The sequence below is a fragment of the Monodon monoceros genome, unplaced genomic scaffold (assembly GCF_005190385.1).
Source record: "Monodon monoceros isolate NGI ecotype Baffin Bay Population unplaced genomic scaffold, NGI_Narwhal_1 Super_Scaffold_18, whole genome shotgun sequence".
NCBI classification, from domain to species: Eukaryota; Metazoa; Chordata; class Mammalia; order Artiodactyla; family Monodontidae; genus Monodon; species Monodon monoceros.
This window is the reverse complement of record NW_021703774.1, coordinates 67,485,537-67,501,663: the sequence shown is the minus strand read 5'-3', so window position 1 is coordinate 67,501,663 and position 16,127 is coordinate 67,485,537. Positions and strand designations below refer to the sequence as shown.

Genomic DNA, 16,127 nt, shown 5'->3' with positions numbered 1-16,127 from the left:
GGATTTCATGGCTAAGGTACAGATAATCGAGGCCTGATGGTGGTTCATCATTTTTTTTTTTTTTACCTTCTGTAGGGGCAGCTGTTTTGCCAGCAATTCCTGTCTGTGGGCTTCAGAAGCTTCCAGCAGCTGTTCCCAGAGCCTCAGCAGGGCAGCATGGCGCTCTTTAATGGCTTCAGTCTGGCTGTGCTCAGCAGCCACCAGGTGGTCCTTCAGGTCAGTTATCTCAGACAGTCTCTCTTGCTGGAAGCTCTGCAGACTGGCATGCAGTGTGTCCTGAGAAAGACCCATAGAAGAGCTGTGAACAGAAAAATAATGCAGATTCCAAGGGGTCATTCATACCTGGGTTCCACCAGATTGGACCTATACAAGAGTTTAGAGTGATGCCCATGGAAAATGAAATAGGACTTAGAGATTTTGTAAACATTTGGGATTGGAATTATAGTTAAATTCCAGTGTTTTAAAATTGGATTTTAGATTAGGTACAAAATTAATATTGAGAGAGTATTGGAGCATGATGTGATATTCCAAATTTTTCCAAATCAAAACTAAATTCTTCTTAAGGCTCATATTCTAAGACTCTTTTATATCACTTATTAGATTTTGTATTCTAATTAGCACTAGAAATTGTGGGAGTATGAAAACTAACAAAAGACCTTATACAGGTGCCAGTTATACAAATGATGGTGTGTGTGTGCATGTGTGTATGCAAATGATATCAGAATCACAAAATTCAGGATGTTCCACTTCCAGCTTTAACAGGGTGGTATTTGACCAATTCTCCCTTTGAGAACAACTTTTAATGCTGGATAAAAGTACAAAAAATCAGCTGTTTGAAAGGGATCAGAATGTAACTCAGGCAGCTATAACTTGAGGGATCAAAATTCCAGGGAGAAGGAAATAGTAGCAAACTAAGAGTAATACTCTCTGTCACTTTCCCCTTTGAAGTATAAGCTGTACAGGGGTGAGGTAGTGGAGGAAGCAGATGCTCAGATCTTTTGATCATCTCATGGAACTAAAGGGACAAAAATTGGAGTTCTGGGAAACTGGGGCATCCACGGTCTGAGGAAATCATGAAAAGGGAGTTGCAGAAAAGGAGGCTCAATAATCTCCCTGTATGTCCCCATCAGGGTATTTATAGATTCCTAAACACAAGTCCTAGAAGTCAAGCAGAAAACAGTAGCTAAGAATGTAAAATCTAAAGAATCTAAAGTCTAAAGAATCTAAAATCTAAGAATTTTCTGCAGTCACACAGTGCTGTGATTAGGACACATCAAGTAGGAGCAGTGAAAGAGGTTTAGTTGAAACCTCTAAAGTCCCTAGGTTTAAGAGCAAACTGAAAAAGGCTAGTCCTCAGGAAAACTGAAATCACATCTTGAATCATTACTGGAAAAAGTGGGGTTAGATAGGGGATAGGGTAGGGGAGGTGTTAAATTATAGCTTTAAATAAAACTCATGAATTAATTACTTTAAATGTAAATGGATTCACTACTCCATTAAAATCATCAATAGATAATAAATCAATTCTCATCTATATTATATTTATAAAAGACACATCTAAGACTTACAGACACTCTGCACTTCTATGTTCATTGCAACATTATTCACAGTAACCAAGATACAGAAGCAAACTAAGTGCCTGTCAACAGAACAATAGATAAAGAAGATATGTGATATACACATTAGGAATATTATTCAGTCAGGAGGAAGAAGGAAATCTTGCTGTTTGCAACAACTTGGATGAAACTTGAGGGCATTATGCTAAGTGAAATGTGTCAGAGAGAAAGACAAATACTGCATGTTACTTACATGTGGAATCTAAAAAAGCCAAACTTAGAGAAACAGCCAAACTTAGAGTACATTGGTGGTTGCCAGGGGCTGGGAGGTGAAGGAAATGGGGAGAAATTGGTCAAAGGGAACACACTTCCATTTATAAGATTAACAAGTGCTGGAGAGCTAATGCACAGCATGGTGATTATAGCTAATATTTCTGTATTATGTACTTTAAAGTTGTTAAGAGAGTAGATCTTAAATGTTCTCACCTTAAGAAAGAAATGGTAATTATGTCACAGGATGGAGGTATTAGCTAATGCTACAGTGGTAACCATTTTGCAATTTATAAATGTACCAAGTCAAAAACAAAAAATATAAAGGCATAGAAATATTTTTTAAAGGGTTGGAAATAGATATACATTGCAAAGAGTAAACAAAAGAAAATTGGTATCGTATACTAATATATGAAAAAAAATTTAAGAAGTGTTAAAAACAAACGTGTTATTGGAGAGAAAGAGAAACTTTTCATAATTAAAAGAATCAATTCATCAAGATTATTTCATAATTCTAAATGTCAACACAACTTTTAACCTAGCTTTAAAATATATAAAAATAAAATGTATAAAATAAAATATTTAAATAACATAAGTAACAAAATCTGATAGGTAATATAAATTATTGCAAAATACACATTCTTTTCAATTGTACAAAGACTATTCACCAAAAGAGTGAATAAAAATTTTTTTTAATTTTAAAAAATCAAGTAATATCAAAGGAAGTTAAAAAATAATAAAGATATAAAAAGATATTAATGGAATATAGTACAAAGATACAACAGAGAAAAATTATATAGCCAAAAATTGGTTCTCTAATAAAAATGAACACCTACTGGCAAGACTGATGAGGGAGAGAAAACTAGCAAATTATCTCTATCATGAAGGAAAGGGGAACAATATTACAGGTCCTACAGACAATAAAACCACAAATTTAGGAATGAAATAATCCTGTGTGAAGCTTCTGTGTGATATGGGTCTTGGACTTCACGGGCATCTATCAACAAGGCAACCCTGCTCTCACCTGCTTTGCCAGGAGAGTGAGGAAGGCAGCGAGGTCTGCACCGTTGCCGTTGGTCTTCAGGCTTGTTTCTTTCTCAGCTGAAGAGCAAAGATAATTAATAAGAAGGAAAATAGAGTTGGTCTTGTATCAGCCGTGGTAAGGAGAAAAGGAATATTTACTATAGGCCACAAGACAGCCTCCTGACTCTCAAATTAGATGATTCATTAGAATATGGGGGGTGTAGGGTCCAGTAAATTGTTTTTCTAGACTTATGCAGGATAAAGCTGACTGAAACAGAGCTGGAGCCAAGAGGACTTTTGAATGTTTCATAAGGAAAACTGCAGACTAGAGATAAATTATAAGTAAGTCAAACACACAGTTTATTGCCTAGAATGTTTTGCCATGGCCCTATCTTGCTGAATATCACATGTGAAATCACCAGTTTCCAAAAAAAGATGTTCTCTGGAATTATAGTACTTAGTTATCCCCTCAGCATGTGTCTCTGTGTGTTTGTGTGTGTGTGGGCATGTGTGTGCTTGCCCATGTGTGAATGTAATTGTAATCGTGTCCAGACGGGATAGGAGTGAGTAATGAAGGGAGCATCTTTATTCCCATGGTAAGCAACAGAGCCCCAGGATCCATTCTATAAATGGAATTATCGGCGTTTCTCAAACCTAAGACCCTGGCCCTCACACATCATACCTATCCAGGCCTCAACCACATCAGCCTTCCAGTTGAACTGCTGAAAGTCATAATCATCTTCCAGTTGTAACTTCCAAGCAGCCATTGCCTTGGCCAGAGAAGGGGTCTTTTCTTTTAGAGCCTCTATCTTGGTAGAAATCTTCTCTTTATGCTGACTTTCCTCCTGTAACACCAAGGCCGAAAGGAGGAGAGACAGATATACTGATGAGTGTCCAGGGCCAGAAATGTGAATTCTTTAGTACTATTAAAAAGCTTTCATCTCTCCCATTCCAAATATATAGCTACTCTCTTCTAGGTCTAGTGAAATTATTCTATTATTCACCTATAATAGAATAATATCTATGCCACCCAGATGATTATTTCTACCCCAGCATTTGGACAATCTTCTCATGTTTGTCCATATAAGTGTGATCTTTTTAGTTGGCATAAGCATCTCAAACGTACAGAGTCATCTCTGTTTAGGATTCTTTTGTATTCTTTAGGATTCAGCATTTAGATCACTGAGCCTCTGTTAAAACACGCAGTTAAACAAAACAATGGTTCTCAAATTACAAAGAGGTTTCAGTGGGGTCCTCATCTCTAGAGGCATGCAAAGAAATTTCTTCACATTCTTAAAATACTCTATGACCAAAGCAAGTCACGTATAATATATTTTTAAAGGCCGTATTCTGCAGAGGACAAGAGTAAGAGTGTCAACAAATGATTTTTTTAAAAATCTAAAAAGTGTACCTATAAGAACTTGAAAAAAAAAAACTTCCAGAAAACAGAAATTGAATAAAAAATTATTTACTAAAACAATAACAACAATAACAAAAAGCCAGCTTAGAAGAGATTATCAATGGTCTATGTATGATTTTAGCACTGCTCATGAGTCTACATTTGGGCCAATCCCTTTTTGAAAATCCTTTTTTGACCCGGAACCCCTAGCGCAGCTCACCTTGCTCAGGATGTCTTCTCCTTGAGCACACACATTTTGCACTCGGATCTCATGGACAGCGAAGTCATTCTCCAAAGCTTCGAGTTTCTTTAGCAAGCTCTGTGTAAATGAGTCAGTGAGAATCAAAACTTCCAAGACTAGACAATCTATCCCACTTACATTCTGATTCCTTTTGATGCCATTCACCAGGGATGATTCAACTAAATTGGCAGACTAGATGAGTGTCCCCTTACTCCTGCATAGCTCCACTAAATTCCTCTCCCCAAACTCTTCACTTGCCAGAAAGACAATCTTACCAGAAAAAGAGCCAAAGGAATACAAGTGACATTGCTTCTAACTTACCATGTGACCTTAGACTTTTCTGGATTTGGGAATGAGTGTTGATCAAGGTAGTACATAAGGATTTCCCCACACTGAAATTTACGTAATTCTAGGAAACATTCCATCTAGTGGAAAAATATTAAGTATCAAGAACATCGTATACTAAGAACTGACCTGAAAGTTTTCTTCTTCCACCAGAAGAAAGATTCTAATTTTACAGATGAAAATGTTGACTACTTAAGAAAAGATTCAAAGAGAAGAAAATTGATCCATTCAGCCTGTTACTCACCTGAGTAGCAGCCAAAGTGTCTCCAGAATCCCCTTGGGTAACCATAGCTTCCTTTTCACTGATCCAAGCTTCCTCCTCCTCAGCATTCTCCATGAATTCCAAGTATTCTAGGGACTCTCCCAACCGAATCCCTCTGTAAGAGGAAAGTAAACCCCAATAGATAAGAAAAAACTAGTAAGCAGTGGGAATGTAGCAGAGTGGAACTATCTTGTAAGATTTTAATTGGCTATAGGACTATATGGTTATAAGGGAGAAAAATATCCCTTCATTCTTTTATTACTAAGCACTGCATGTAATGTTAAAACTGGAGAGATGTATAAAGTACAACGGGGATGTGGGGGATAACGTGGTATGAAGGATAACACGTGTAGGGCAACAATGATAAAAGACAGCAGCTGCAAGTAAGCACAAGAGTAGAGGTATATTCAGAACACAGAGGCAGTGTCATTTCTGCCTGGGGTACATGGGGAAAGCTTCATGGAAGACTTGGCATTTGAGCAGGCACTTAGAAATTAGACAGAGATTGGTAGCTGGGGAGAAATGCTGAGCAAGCACTTAAATATCTTCTCTATACCAACCGAATACCTGCAATCCAAGAAGAGAATTGGGCCTCATAGCCCCAACTCACCGAGCCTTGGTCAACTCTTTGAGCTGGTCCCAGTGTTGAACAAACTGATCCAGCCTCTCCTGGATCTCCTCTCGCCCCACGGCAGCCTTGTCTCCCAGCCTCTCCGCCATATCCAGCACATTCTGAAGAACACACCCCCTCCATGTCACATTACCCCGCAACCTCTCCCCATTTATCCACAGTTTCCTGGCAAAAAGTGTCTAGCCCTTCACACCCTCTGGCTCTTTTACAAACTGGAGGTACTCGAGGTGGTCCTGACAATCCTGGGAGAATGAAGAAAGCTGCAGTAAGATCCAGCAAGCTAAACGTCGCCAAGTATTCGAACAAATACCTTGACGTTTGCATGAGGCTACTTTCCAGGATCTGCTTTATGCATTATTCGTGGTCACAGGGTGACCCTGTTGCCAAGCCAAGACTCAGGGCTGCCCTCTTTCCATACGGCTCAGCTCAGGTACAGATTTTCCAGATGTCCCAAACTGTAACCTAATCGTCAGCAATTGTGCCCTGGACTAAAAGTGCTCCTTCCATAGAAGAGCATGAGTTTCCATGCAGATTCTTCTATTCATAGGAGTCAAAGTGTGGAGGAGAACACTTGTGAACTCTACGACTAACTCTCTATGTGACCTTGGCATGCCACCTTCACGTTTTGTAGCCTCAACCCGTTTATCCATAACATGGACTACTATTAGATTATCCCAGTCTTTTCAGGTTTCATATTCCTACCTGGATGATGGGTTCATGTGCCACCAACTCCCCTTCTAGGCGTTTGTGCTTCTTCAGTAAGTTCTGAACCCCCTGCAGATCCCTCCCATAATCCTGGGATCGCACTCGTACCAACTTCTCCCTAAGACCAAGGAAAAAACAAAAGATGTAGACTTTAGACATCTGAGGTCATCCTAAAATGAAGGTTTTCTAAGAGTGTGTGTTTGGCTGGGGGTGGGGTGGGGGTAAATTCTGGAACACGGTGGTGTCATTAATCACAAAGTTAATTAGAGGCAGAGGCTTTCAGCAAAATATCTGACTGATGGCAATACAAGTTAAAATAACATACTGATCTCTACCATATGCATAGCCATAACAGCCTTCCCATTACTTCCTTTGCCTATGTGTGTATATTCTCCACTTTGCTCAAGAACTTACAGTAATGTTTCTCTTTCAAAAAATGTGAAAATTAGAGACACACACACCTACATATATACACATACAAACATATATGCATATATGACTTTTGTCATTTTTGTCTATTAGTATCAGTAACTAGGTAAAATAGGTATAAAGAGGGACATTATAGGAATCATGGCCATTGGATAGGTTCTGAGCGTAAAATGTTTGTATATCACCATGAAGCACGGTAAAAGACATCGTAGACAAGATTATATCATCTTACTATTTCTAAAAAGGTTCAAAAATATCCTACTAGTTGCCCTATGCACATTTTTTTCCTCTAATTCATTGATTACAAGTAAGAATCAGCAGGTTTGTAGAAGAGGAGCATGATGAGGCAGGGTGGAAGTAGGGCAAATAATTTAATTTCTAAGATTTTCCAATCACATTTTTTATAACAAAAGTAGAATTAGCAATAATACCATAGCAGGTACTATGTAACATTTTATGCCAGTGTCAAGTTCAGTGGCATATTACAATAGATACACAAGATACAGAAAGAACCACGACAAAGATCTCATCAGTCCGGTAAGTTGTAAATGCTCAGCTGTCTCATTCAGAATGAGCATTACACATTCTTTCCAAAAAAATATATACACAGTTTCTTAATTTTCCTCCCAGAATGTATATGAACTGCTCCCCACTCCCTCCATGCCTGTCTCCCTCTGCCTGCGTACAGTGAAAAAAATTGGGAAAAATAAAACCAATGTTCATTTCAGGCTAAGGCAGACATGATTAAGAAATAATGCGAACTGCAAGAAGCAACTATGTATTTCATTTCAGCATCAAATAAGAACATGTTTGGTGGGTTATCTATTTTCTTGGACTAGCCATGCAATGTGAGCTGGCAGTACATACTCTATCCAGAATTCCTCATTGTCTAGGTCCTGGAAGAACTGGAACAAGGCATAGGCCTCTTTCAGTTTCTCATGGTGTTCAGCTGCCAATTTCTGGACATTCAGGAAGCGCTCGTTGACATTATCCCTTTTCTCCACAATCTGGTCAGTATTGAAAGTCCCGCTGGAGATCAGATCTGCAGCCAAGGTATTCAGGTCCTTGAGTGCATCCTAGAAAGCCCAAGTGTCCTCAGTGAATAGTATAGTATAGGTATTAAGTAGACCCTGGACTTTAACCACCACTAGTTCAAGTTCAAAGACTGGGTCAAATAGATCATTTTTGAAGATAATGAATTTGACCTTACACTCTTTTAACTCAGATTGGATGAGGGCAAGACCAGAGGCAATAACGGATAGCATGGCTACATTATTCGAACTATACATTTGGCCTTCTGATGTTTTCCCCTGTATTTTCTTCCTCCTCCCCATATGGAAAATAAGACCTTGGTGAACAATGCTGTGTCTCCGCAGAACTATCTTTTCACAGTGCAGAATATGACACAGATTGATGGATTGAAATATTCAAGAAGAAGCTACTCTATTGGTAATATTCTTAGGCTGGTCCCACCCAGAGCACAGCCTTCTTCTGTGTCTCTTTGCATTCTAAGTCTGCCGCCTAGTGATGTCACAGGGAATATCATCAAGTCCTGAAACTGAACTTAGAAAGCCTTTGACTTCTTGCCCTTTCTGTGGGTATCTGTGTTACCCAATAAAACCGATAATATAAAATGCTACAGTGTGAAATGAACACCTGTCTGAATGTTTATTACAGCTCTCAGGACACATCTATGCTTGATATTAGGATACAACTGGAATGCTCCATAGAATTTTCAGAGTGTATTTATAGTTCAACTCCACAGCATGTGTCCCCTATTTTTTTTTTTCAGTTGTTCTGTAAAATAAAATTCTATTTTCTCTCAAAGACCAGATCAGATATTCAGCTTTGGAAGAGAGTGAGTTTATATACATAGGTCATTAAAAAGTAAACAAGATCATTTTTAGGATCTACTTCTTGGAGTCTTAGAATCTATTCAATATAATTTAATGAAAATAGGTTAATGGCTCTGAAGCCCATGGACTTGACCTGATTATAATGACTGATGGATGAGAACACTAAGTTCAGTTTTGTAAGCCTATGTTCTCAAATGGACTCCTAAGACAGGAGAGAGAAATGTCACAAACATTTCCATTCTGGCCAGAGGAGTGGGATTCCAACACTACTTAACCTTTCGGGCCAACATCTCTGTTTCCAATAGCTGATGCTTCTTTAGCAAGTTTCCTGCTGAAGCCAAATCCCTGGCGTGATCTTTCATGGACAGCAGTGTCTCTGCCTGGGAATGGAAGGATAAACAAATAAAGCTGTCAGACGCAAGCTGTCTTTAAGGAGACCAAGATTAGCAAATACATCCCCCAACTTTTCCCAAGAAGAGTCAAGGAAATTGTTCATGCAAAAGTCTGTTTATCTGACAAGTATTTATTAAGATCCCATGCCCACATCATTTCCAGGTATAATTACCTCTGAGAGCCAGAACTCAAAGTCCCGGATGCCTGTGTTGAACCTCTGCTGGCGACTAGCTTCGTTGAGCTTCTGTCCTTTGTCAATTGTTCTCTCAAACAAGTAGTCCCAGTTTTTCTCCAACTCTTCTACTTGACCCTAGCCTCCCAAAATTGAGTGGTCATTATGGTGTCTAGGGTCCTGTGACAACTTGAAAGGATAACGTAGGGAGGCTCTGGAGTTAGGGTCTAGTCAAAATCTTCCAGTACTGGAATCTTATATATTGATATTTTAAATCAGTTATGCTGGTTTAAATCTGAGAAAGCAGCGGGAGGTGTTAGAAGAAATTTTGGATAAAGGGTCATGGGCTGATTACGGAGGCTGATGCCTAAATATCAAAGCTCTTGGTAGTAGGGATAGAAAATATAAGGCAAGCATGATAACACATAGGAATTAAGTCTAAAGCTTTCTTGGAGGTCAAGGTACTGAGTATGATGGGAGTGATAAGGTCTGAGCATCACTATTTTCCTCCTCCTTTGTGCAAAAATCAAAGGGAAGACAATTAACTATGAAACATATTCCATATCCCTACACATGAAAACATTGAAAGAGTATAAAAGATTTCTCTTTGTGTGCCTTTGTAGCCCAAAACCCATTGTGAGCAGAACCTACCTTCATGGTCTCTTCATTGCCATCACATGCCCTCCTCTCAATCAGAGTGTTCCCCAAGGTGATGACTCCTTTCACCTGTTCAGCTCGGCCATAGACCTCATTTTCAAAGGTCTTGTGCTTCAGATATTTTCTCTGAAGGGAAAGCAGAAACTAAATTACCACCTAATTTAGGAAGCAAGATGAGATAAATTCTGTTTAAAAGGAAGAGTTAACATTTCTATCATAACCAAGGTGATGATAACTTCTGAAGAACTCACTCCACATTAGACTCAGAAGTCCCTGAAGGCAGTGACAGTGCTCTGAACAGTAAGGAAGGGTTCAGTATCACAAGGTGACCATTCATCTAACAATCTGAGTATGTTGAAGTTTTCCAAGATTCTTATCTTGAACTTGCCTGAATGTTGGTGGGGTCTTTGTAAGATTCATCACAGGCTATGGGCAGCATCTCATTGATCCATTCTTCTTGGTCCTTGAGGTCATGGTAGAATTGTTTTAGGTCAGCATAGTCTCCAAGTTTCGTTCGCTCAGCAATCAGCTGTTCTTTGAGAGCCTTCCATCTGGAAGTCGGGGCTAGATTACTCTCTGTCCTCTACTCTTCCACCAAGCTTTGATGCCATATTCATGAATCTTCTTATTTGCTTACCTGCCCTTTCTCCTCTCATTATTTATATATTTATATGTCATATATATAAACATAGTTATATATTACTTATTCATATATTTCCTTATGTATTACATATTATATTATATATTATTATATATTCATATGTTATATATAACACAGTCTCATTATTTTCAGATATAAAATAAAGTGATTAAGTCAGGTAATTCCTAAGGTAACTTCCAAGTCTTTCATTTTATGAGTCTAGATCAGAACATTTCCCAAATTTTCAAGATAGTTTTAGGCATTTAGAAATGAGAACTCAGTGTTACTACCATCCTCAATGTTAACAAAGAGGCCACTTTGCTACATCTACCTATAACTCACAAAACAATTGCTCGGGCCTGACCTGTCTAGTACCCGTTGGCGCCGAGCAGCAATCTCTTCCTGGGCATAGTGGTCATCAGCTATGAGCTGCTCAGCAAAAAGTTCTAGTTCAGTGATCTTCTTTTCCTAGATAAAAGAAAGAGAAAAAGCCCAGATGCACGGAAATTAGGCCCTTCATGCAATCCCAGACTCCCTCCTAGAAAAGGTCGGTGATATCTTTGTGGCTTCACAAAGGGAAACAAAACCAAGGCCAAAAGGTAAATGCCTTATGGGGAGGTGGGTTTTAACTCAACAAGAGGAGAAACAATAATGATACTGAAATGAGCTACTTCCCATCTCAGTATGGTGCTGAGTTCCCTATAGAAGAGACACTTCCCATGGCCATTGTAGAAGATGATTCCCACATTGGATGGGATGTTAGGCAGTATATAAAATAGCTTCCAATTTTAAAAGTCAAGTTTTAAAAAGCTGGATTTAAAGTAAAAAGTCCAGTGTCCCATGCTACTTGGCTAAGACTAAGCCACCATGTGCCCTGCCTACTTCAGAGTTTTCTCTAAGAATCAAATGGGAATTAAAATAAGTATAAACCACAAACGTGTAGAATTTCTGTTATTATTACTCTTAGCTATTATTGGAGTTCTTATGTTAGTTGTTATTACCTGGGCAGTGATTGCTTTGTCCAAATCGTCACGTTTCTTCATCAAGGCCTCCAGACTGTCTAAGGAACCCTTATCATCTGACCTTAGGTAATTCTCACGTACCACCATCCAGCTCTCAGCCTGATCACAGTTCCCTCGGAAAAACTATGGGGAATAAAGTTGAATGTATATGATATATTCATTCCAGGTGGACAGAGGAAATTATCTCCCCAGTCTCCTGTGATATTGATATAAGGGACCCTGTAAGGTGTGCCAATATTCTTCCAAGAAACATTTATACCATAAATCTTAGATATACTGGACCTTTTACTCTTCCCTGAAAACATGTTTTATGTTCTCATATAAGCTATACTCTCATATAAGTATATATGAGCTATATATCTCTATATATCTCATATAAGCTATACTCCATCCTTGGAGTATAGGAAATACTCTCACTATTTCCCATATCCTATACATAAATACTGGCTGGTTATTTCTTTAAGACTCTGGTAAACACTATTTTTCAGGGTAACCTGTGACACTCTCACTCCCTTCCCTCAAAAGCGTTAATCACTCCATCTGCCATAATCTCAAAACACTCATACATTTTATCAGTAATTATCTTACTGTATGAGAATGATCTGCCTACATGTCTAATTTCATTACTTTTAGGAAAGGGACACTATCTTACTAATCTTTGTGTTCCCAGGGCCCTGCACACAGTAGGTTCTCAATAAAACAAAATCAATCAAACCCTCAATCAATCAATAAAGTATAATCACCCAATTTTATGCCCCCATGCCCTGGGACTGACCCCTATTTTGTTTGCCTTTTTTAACAGGAATAAGGAGTAAAGAACACCACAATGAACAGTCTACAGAGCAGGAAATACAATGTCAAATAATCAAGAGATGCCCTTATGCTTTCACCATGGAAGTCCAGTGAAATAAACACCTGTATTAACCACATAAAATTGCATAGATGAAACAGAGTGCAGCTAATCCTGCCTAATGATTGGGAATTTGCAGTACCTGCAATTCAAGACACTGATCTAGCATCTTCTTGCGTCGTTCCCAAGCTTTCTCCAACTCATCTCTCTCTAGTTTGACAGCTTGAAGTTCTTCTTCAATTTTAGGGCTGGCACGGTGCCCACTGCTTATAAGATCTGTGCCGAAGTCTTCTAAGGCTTGGAAGGTGGGAGCCTCGGCCTCCATTTCAGCAAGATGCTCCTGTGGCGAAAAGGGGGCAGAGACTGGTGAGGCCAGTGACATCCCACCAAAGTTGTAAAATGAGGGAAGGTTGTGAGGTCATGTGATCAGGGACTACGGCTTTTGTAACCATACCTGGTGTCGCTCTATCATGATCTCTGTGCCAGTTAAATCCTCAGCTAGCTCCTGGGATGATACCATGCCACCAATGCCACTGAGCCAATTCTGTTGGTCCCTAGAGAAAGAGACATATTGACAAGAGAACCTTGTAACTTGCTATAGAACTGTCCGTCCTTGGGCTTTTTCTCCTCTAGAAAACATTTCCATATCAGTATTTTCTATCAGGTTTATATACTTCACAAATTTTAGACTTGCTGTTTTCGCTTTATAACTTAATAATAGCATTCCCTTGCCTTTGAAATTTTCTTCACTTATTATCTCTTTTGATTCTTGCAATAATTTTGTGTAGAATTCTGGGAATTCTTTTCTTTCCATTTTGGAGATGCAGAAGTTGGCCTAGAGAATGTAAGCAATTTGTCCATGTGCTAAAACTAAAAGCAGACATCTGGAGTAGAACCCAGACACTGGAATCCTGGACTGGTACATATTCCATTACTCCTAACAAGTCCTGTTCCTTTAAAGTGCATAGATCTTGGGTTTAAATATCTATTTTAGTATAGAATCTCAGGGAAGGCATGTCTTTCCTCTTACTTTTATTCCCAATAGAATCCAGTACATGATTCTGTCCAACACATACACACACATAGCACCCCCACCCCCTACTCCTGTGCTATTGACTAAATCAGGGCCATTTCCCACTCTTTCAGCAGTCAAGAAATTAGGCAAGGAGAGCTCAAGTCCATCTGCTCCAGATGGTAAATGTCAAATAATAATGCACTGACTTAAAAAATTATATATGATGGTCAGTTTAAGCATCTCATGAAGAATGCCCTTGCTCTTGTTTGCTAAATAGGAATCAGTAGCTTTAGGGCAGAATGGTCTCTTCTTTTGTAAACTTATTTATTCACTATTTAAACAATTAAGTTTTATTGGGTGTTTACTACGCACCAAACATTGTGAAAGAGATATATTTGTGCCTTCCAGGACCTCACACTTTATATTGAAAGAAGAAAAAATAAGCAAACAAAACATAGACACTAATACATGTTTTTAAAAAGTACTAAAAAGCAAGACTGTCCTAAAGAGATAAAATAAGGTGTTAGAGTTGCTCTGAGAGTGGGGATATTACTTTTGAAATATTGAAGAGTAAGACTTCATAAAGAGAAAGAGGCAGCATTTAACCTGGAATCTTAATTACAGGTAGAACCTATATATACAGAGATAGATGAGCATATATATGATTTGGGGGAATAAGTATGGATGCTATTTATTTATACTGTATGAAAAACTATAGCTTTCCAGAGACCCTGAATTGGGGAGGGGTTTGCCAAGGGCAACTACAATCATTTGCCAAAGTTGCCCCCTTTTTTCTTCAAAAGTGTTGCATTGCAAACTACTACTTCCTGAACACTCAATTCTAAATGATCCTCTCAGCAGACTGATATGATGGGGCAGAATGTAAGAACTGTTCCACAGATAAAGTGCATATTTGCTAAAACGTGATAATGTCTAAAGTCTTTAGCAAGGCAGTGAAACTTCTCCAGGACTTAATTTTAACATTTCTGAGTTTATCTCTTGCTAGTTCTCCTTACCCTTGTGACATACAAAACCCAGGCTCTAGCTGTCCCCACATCATGGATATTCTGTACCTTTCTTATTCTCACACTTTTGTTTGCATAGTTCCATCTATTTGTTAGGATGTGTGTTTTGGGCTGTATTATGTTCTACCATGGTTATCTGTATTCTTCTTTGCTTCTCCAGTAGACTACTCCCCCCCCCATATCCTGTAATTTCTGCTATAGCACCCTATATATAGTATACACGCTATAGAAACTTACTTAATTGGCATAGATAATCTCACATTCCTTCAAACTGAAATATTTCAGTTTGAAGGAATTGGCTTGAAATATTGAAAATGAGAATTTTGTGCCTTACCAGAGGTACAATCTGGACCTAGAGGTACACTCCAAACCCAGCAGTGAAGAGCACCTGTACATAGACTGCTCCTAGATGCTCCACTCATGGGCCAGACTTGGAAACTGCCCACCCCACCTGGTGGAAGTCTGCCTCTGGAGCTTTACCTGGCCTGGCTGAGGAACAGGAAGAATTTTAGGTCCTCCTGTAGATTCTCCTTACGTTCCTCCATAAGCCCCAGCAGGTCATCCCAGGCCTGATTCAGCTCCAGTCGCTGCCTTTGCAGGTCATCGGTGGCATCTGGGTGGGACTCACTGAGCCGATCTGCTGTCTCCCCCAATACAGCCACCTAGGAAGTCAAGAGCTCTGACAATCAGCCTGGAGTCGCACCTGAATCCTAACAAAGGAAGAGTTCCAAGCCCCGGTGGTGCTCCTTCCTCAAATAGACTTCAATGAGGTACAAGAACACCTTGCTACTTTATAAAATATTGTACATTTAAGAATAAGCCTTTGTAAAAATAAATAAACAAACAAACAAATAAATAAATATATAAGAAGGCTATCAGGCAGGGTGATTGACTTGGTTGGTGGCAAGTGTCTAATTTTTAATGTGAAAATCTTTTCAATGTAGACATTTTCTGTGCTTCTTTTTTCTTTACATGATAATGCAAGTTCTATGATGTCTCTGATTTTTCCAGAGTGTATCTGGCAAGCTCTAGAGTTCATTTTTTGGTCAGAGTAGGATTAATCTCCTTCAATCCCTTGCTAAGGAAACTCTGTACCATACTCAGGCATAGACCTGGCCATTTCCTATTTATCTGAGGCTGCTGACCTCCAACTAACTTTGGTAAGTTCTGGCCTATTGGAACTCACTAAAGAGGTACTTAGATAGTAGGAAGTTCATTTACAATATATTTTCCCTCAATGTAATTTGGTGCAACCACTGTGGAAAACAGTATGGAGGTTCCTCAGAAAACTAAAAATAGAATTACCCTATGATCCAGCAATCCCAACCCTGGGCATATATCCAGACAAATCTATAATTCAAAAGATACTTGCATCCCTATGTTCACAGCAGCACCATTTACAATAGCCAAGACACGGAAACAAACTAAATGTCCATTGACAGATGAATGGATAAAGAAGATGTGGTATGTATATAAAGGGATATTACTCAGCCATAAAAAGGAATGAAATAATGCCCTTTGCAGCAACATGGATGCAGCTAGAGATTATCATACTAAGTGAAGTAAGTCAGAAAGAGAAAGACAAATACCATATGATATCATTTATATGTGGAATCTAAAATATGACACAAATGGA

At 38.8% G+C, this 16,127-nt stretch overlaps 1 protein-coding gene across 5 annotated transcripts in view; it reads right to left on the bottom strand.

Moving 5' to 3' along the window:
• Positions 1–16,127, bottom strand: part of SPTA1 (spectrin alpha, erythrocytic 1) — a 66,169-nt gene that overhangs the window by 11,435 nt on the left and 38,607 nt on the right. For 2 of the 5 annotated variants that reach the window (XM_029229189.1, XM_029229190.1), the window contains exons 26-42: positions 14,972–15,153; positions 12,906–13,005; positions 12,594–12,791; positions 11,581–11,724; positions 10,944–11,047; positions 10,328–10,490; positions 9,934–10,065; positions 9,283–9,420; positions 8,993–9,097; positions 7,729–7,937; positions 6,430–6,550; positions 5,707–5,828; positions 5,079–5,211; positions 4,469–4,567; positions 3,532–3,694; positions 2,851–2,927; positions 67–276 (exon numbers count right to left, since the gene is read on the bottom strand). In XM_029229189.1, the coding sequence (XP_029085022.1) occupies positions 67–276; positions 2,851–2,927; positions 3,532–3,694; positions 4,469–4,567; positions 5,079–5,211; positions 5,707–5,828; positions 6,430–6,550; positions 7,729–7,937; positions 8,993–9,097; positions 9,283–9,420; positions 9,934–10,065; positions 10,328–10,490; positions 10,944–11,047; positions 11,581–11,724; positions 12,594–12,791; positions 12,906–13,005; positions 14,972–15,153 (2,400 nt within the window). Of the gene's footprint in view, positions 1–66; positions 277–2,850; positions 2,928–3,531; positions 3,705–4,459; positions 4,568–5,078; positions 5,212–5,706; positions 5,829–6,429; positions 6,551–7,728; positions 7,938–8,992; positions 9,098–9,282; positions 9,421–9,933; positions 10,066–10,327; positions 10,491–10,943; positions 11,048–11,580; positions 11,725–12,593; positions 12,792–12,905; positions 13,006–14,971; positions 15,154–16,127 lie in introns of all 5 variants that reach the window. The other 3 variants (XM_029229192.1, XM_029229194.1, XM_029229191.1) reach the window with 3 other exon arrangements.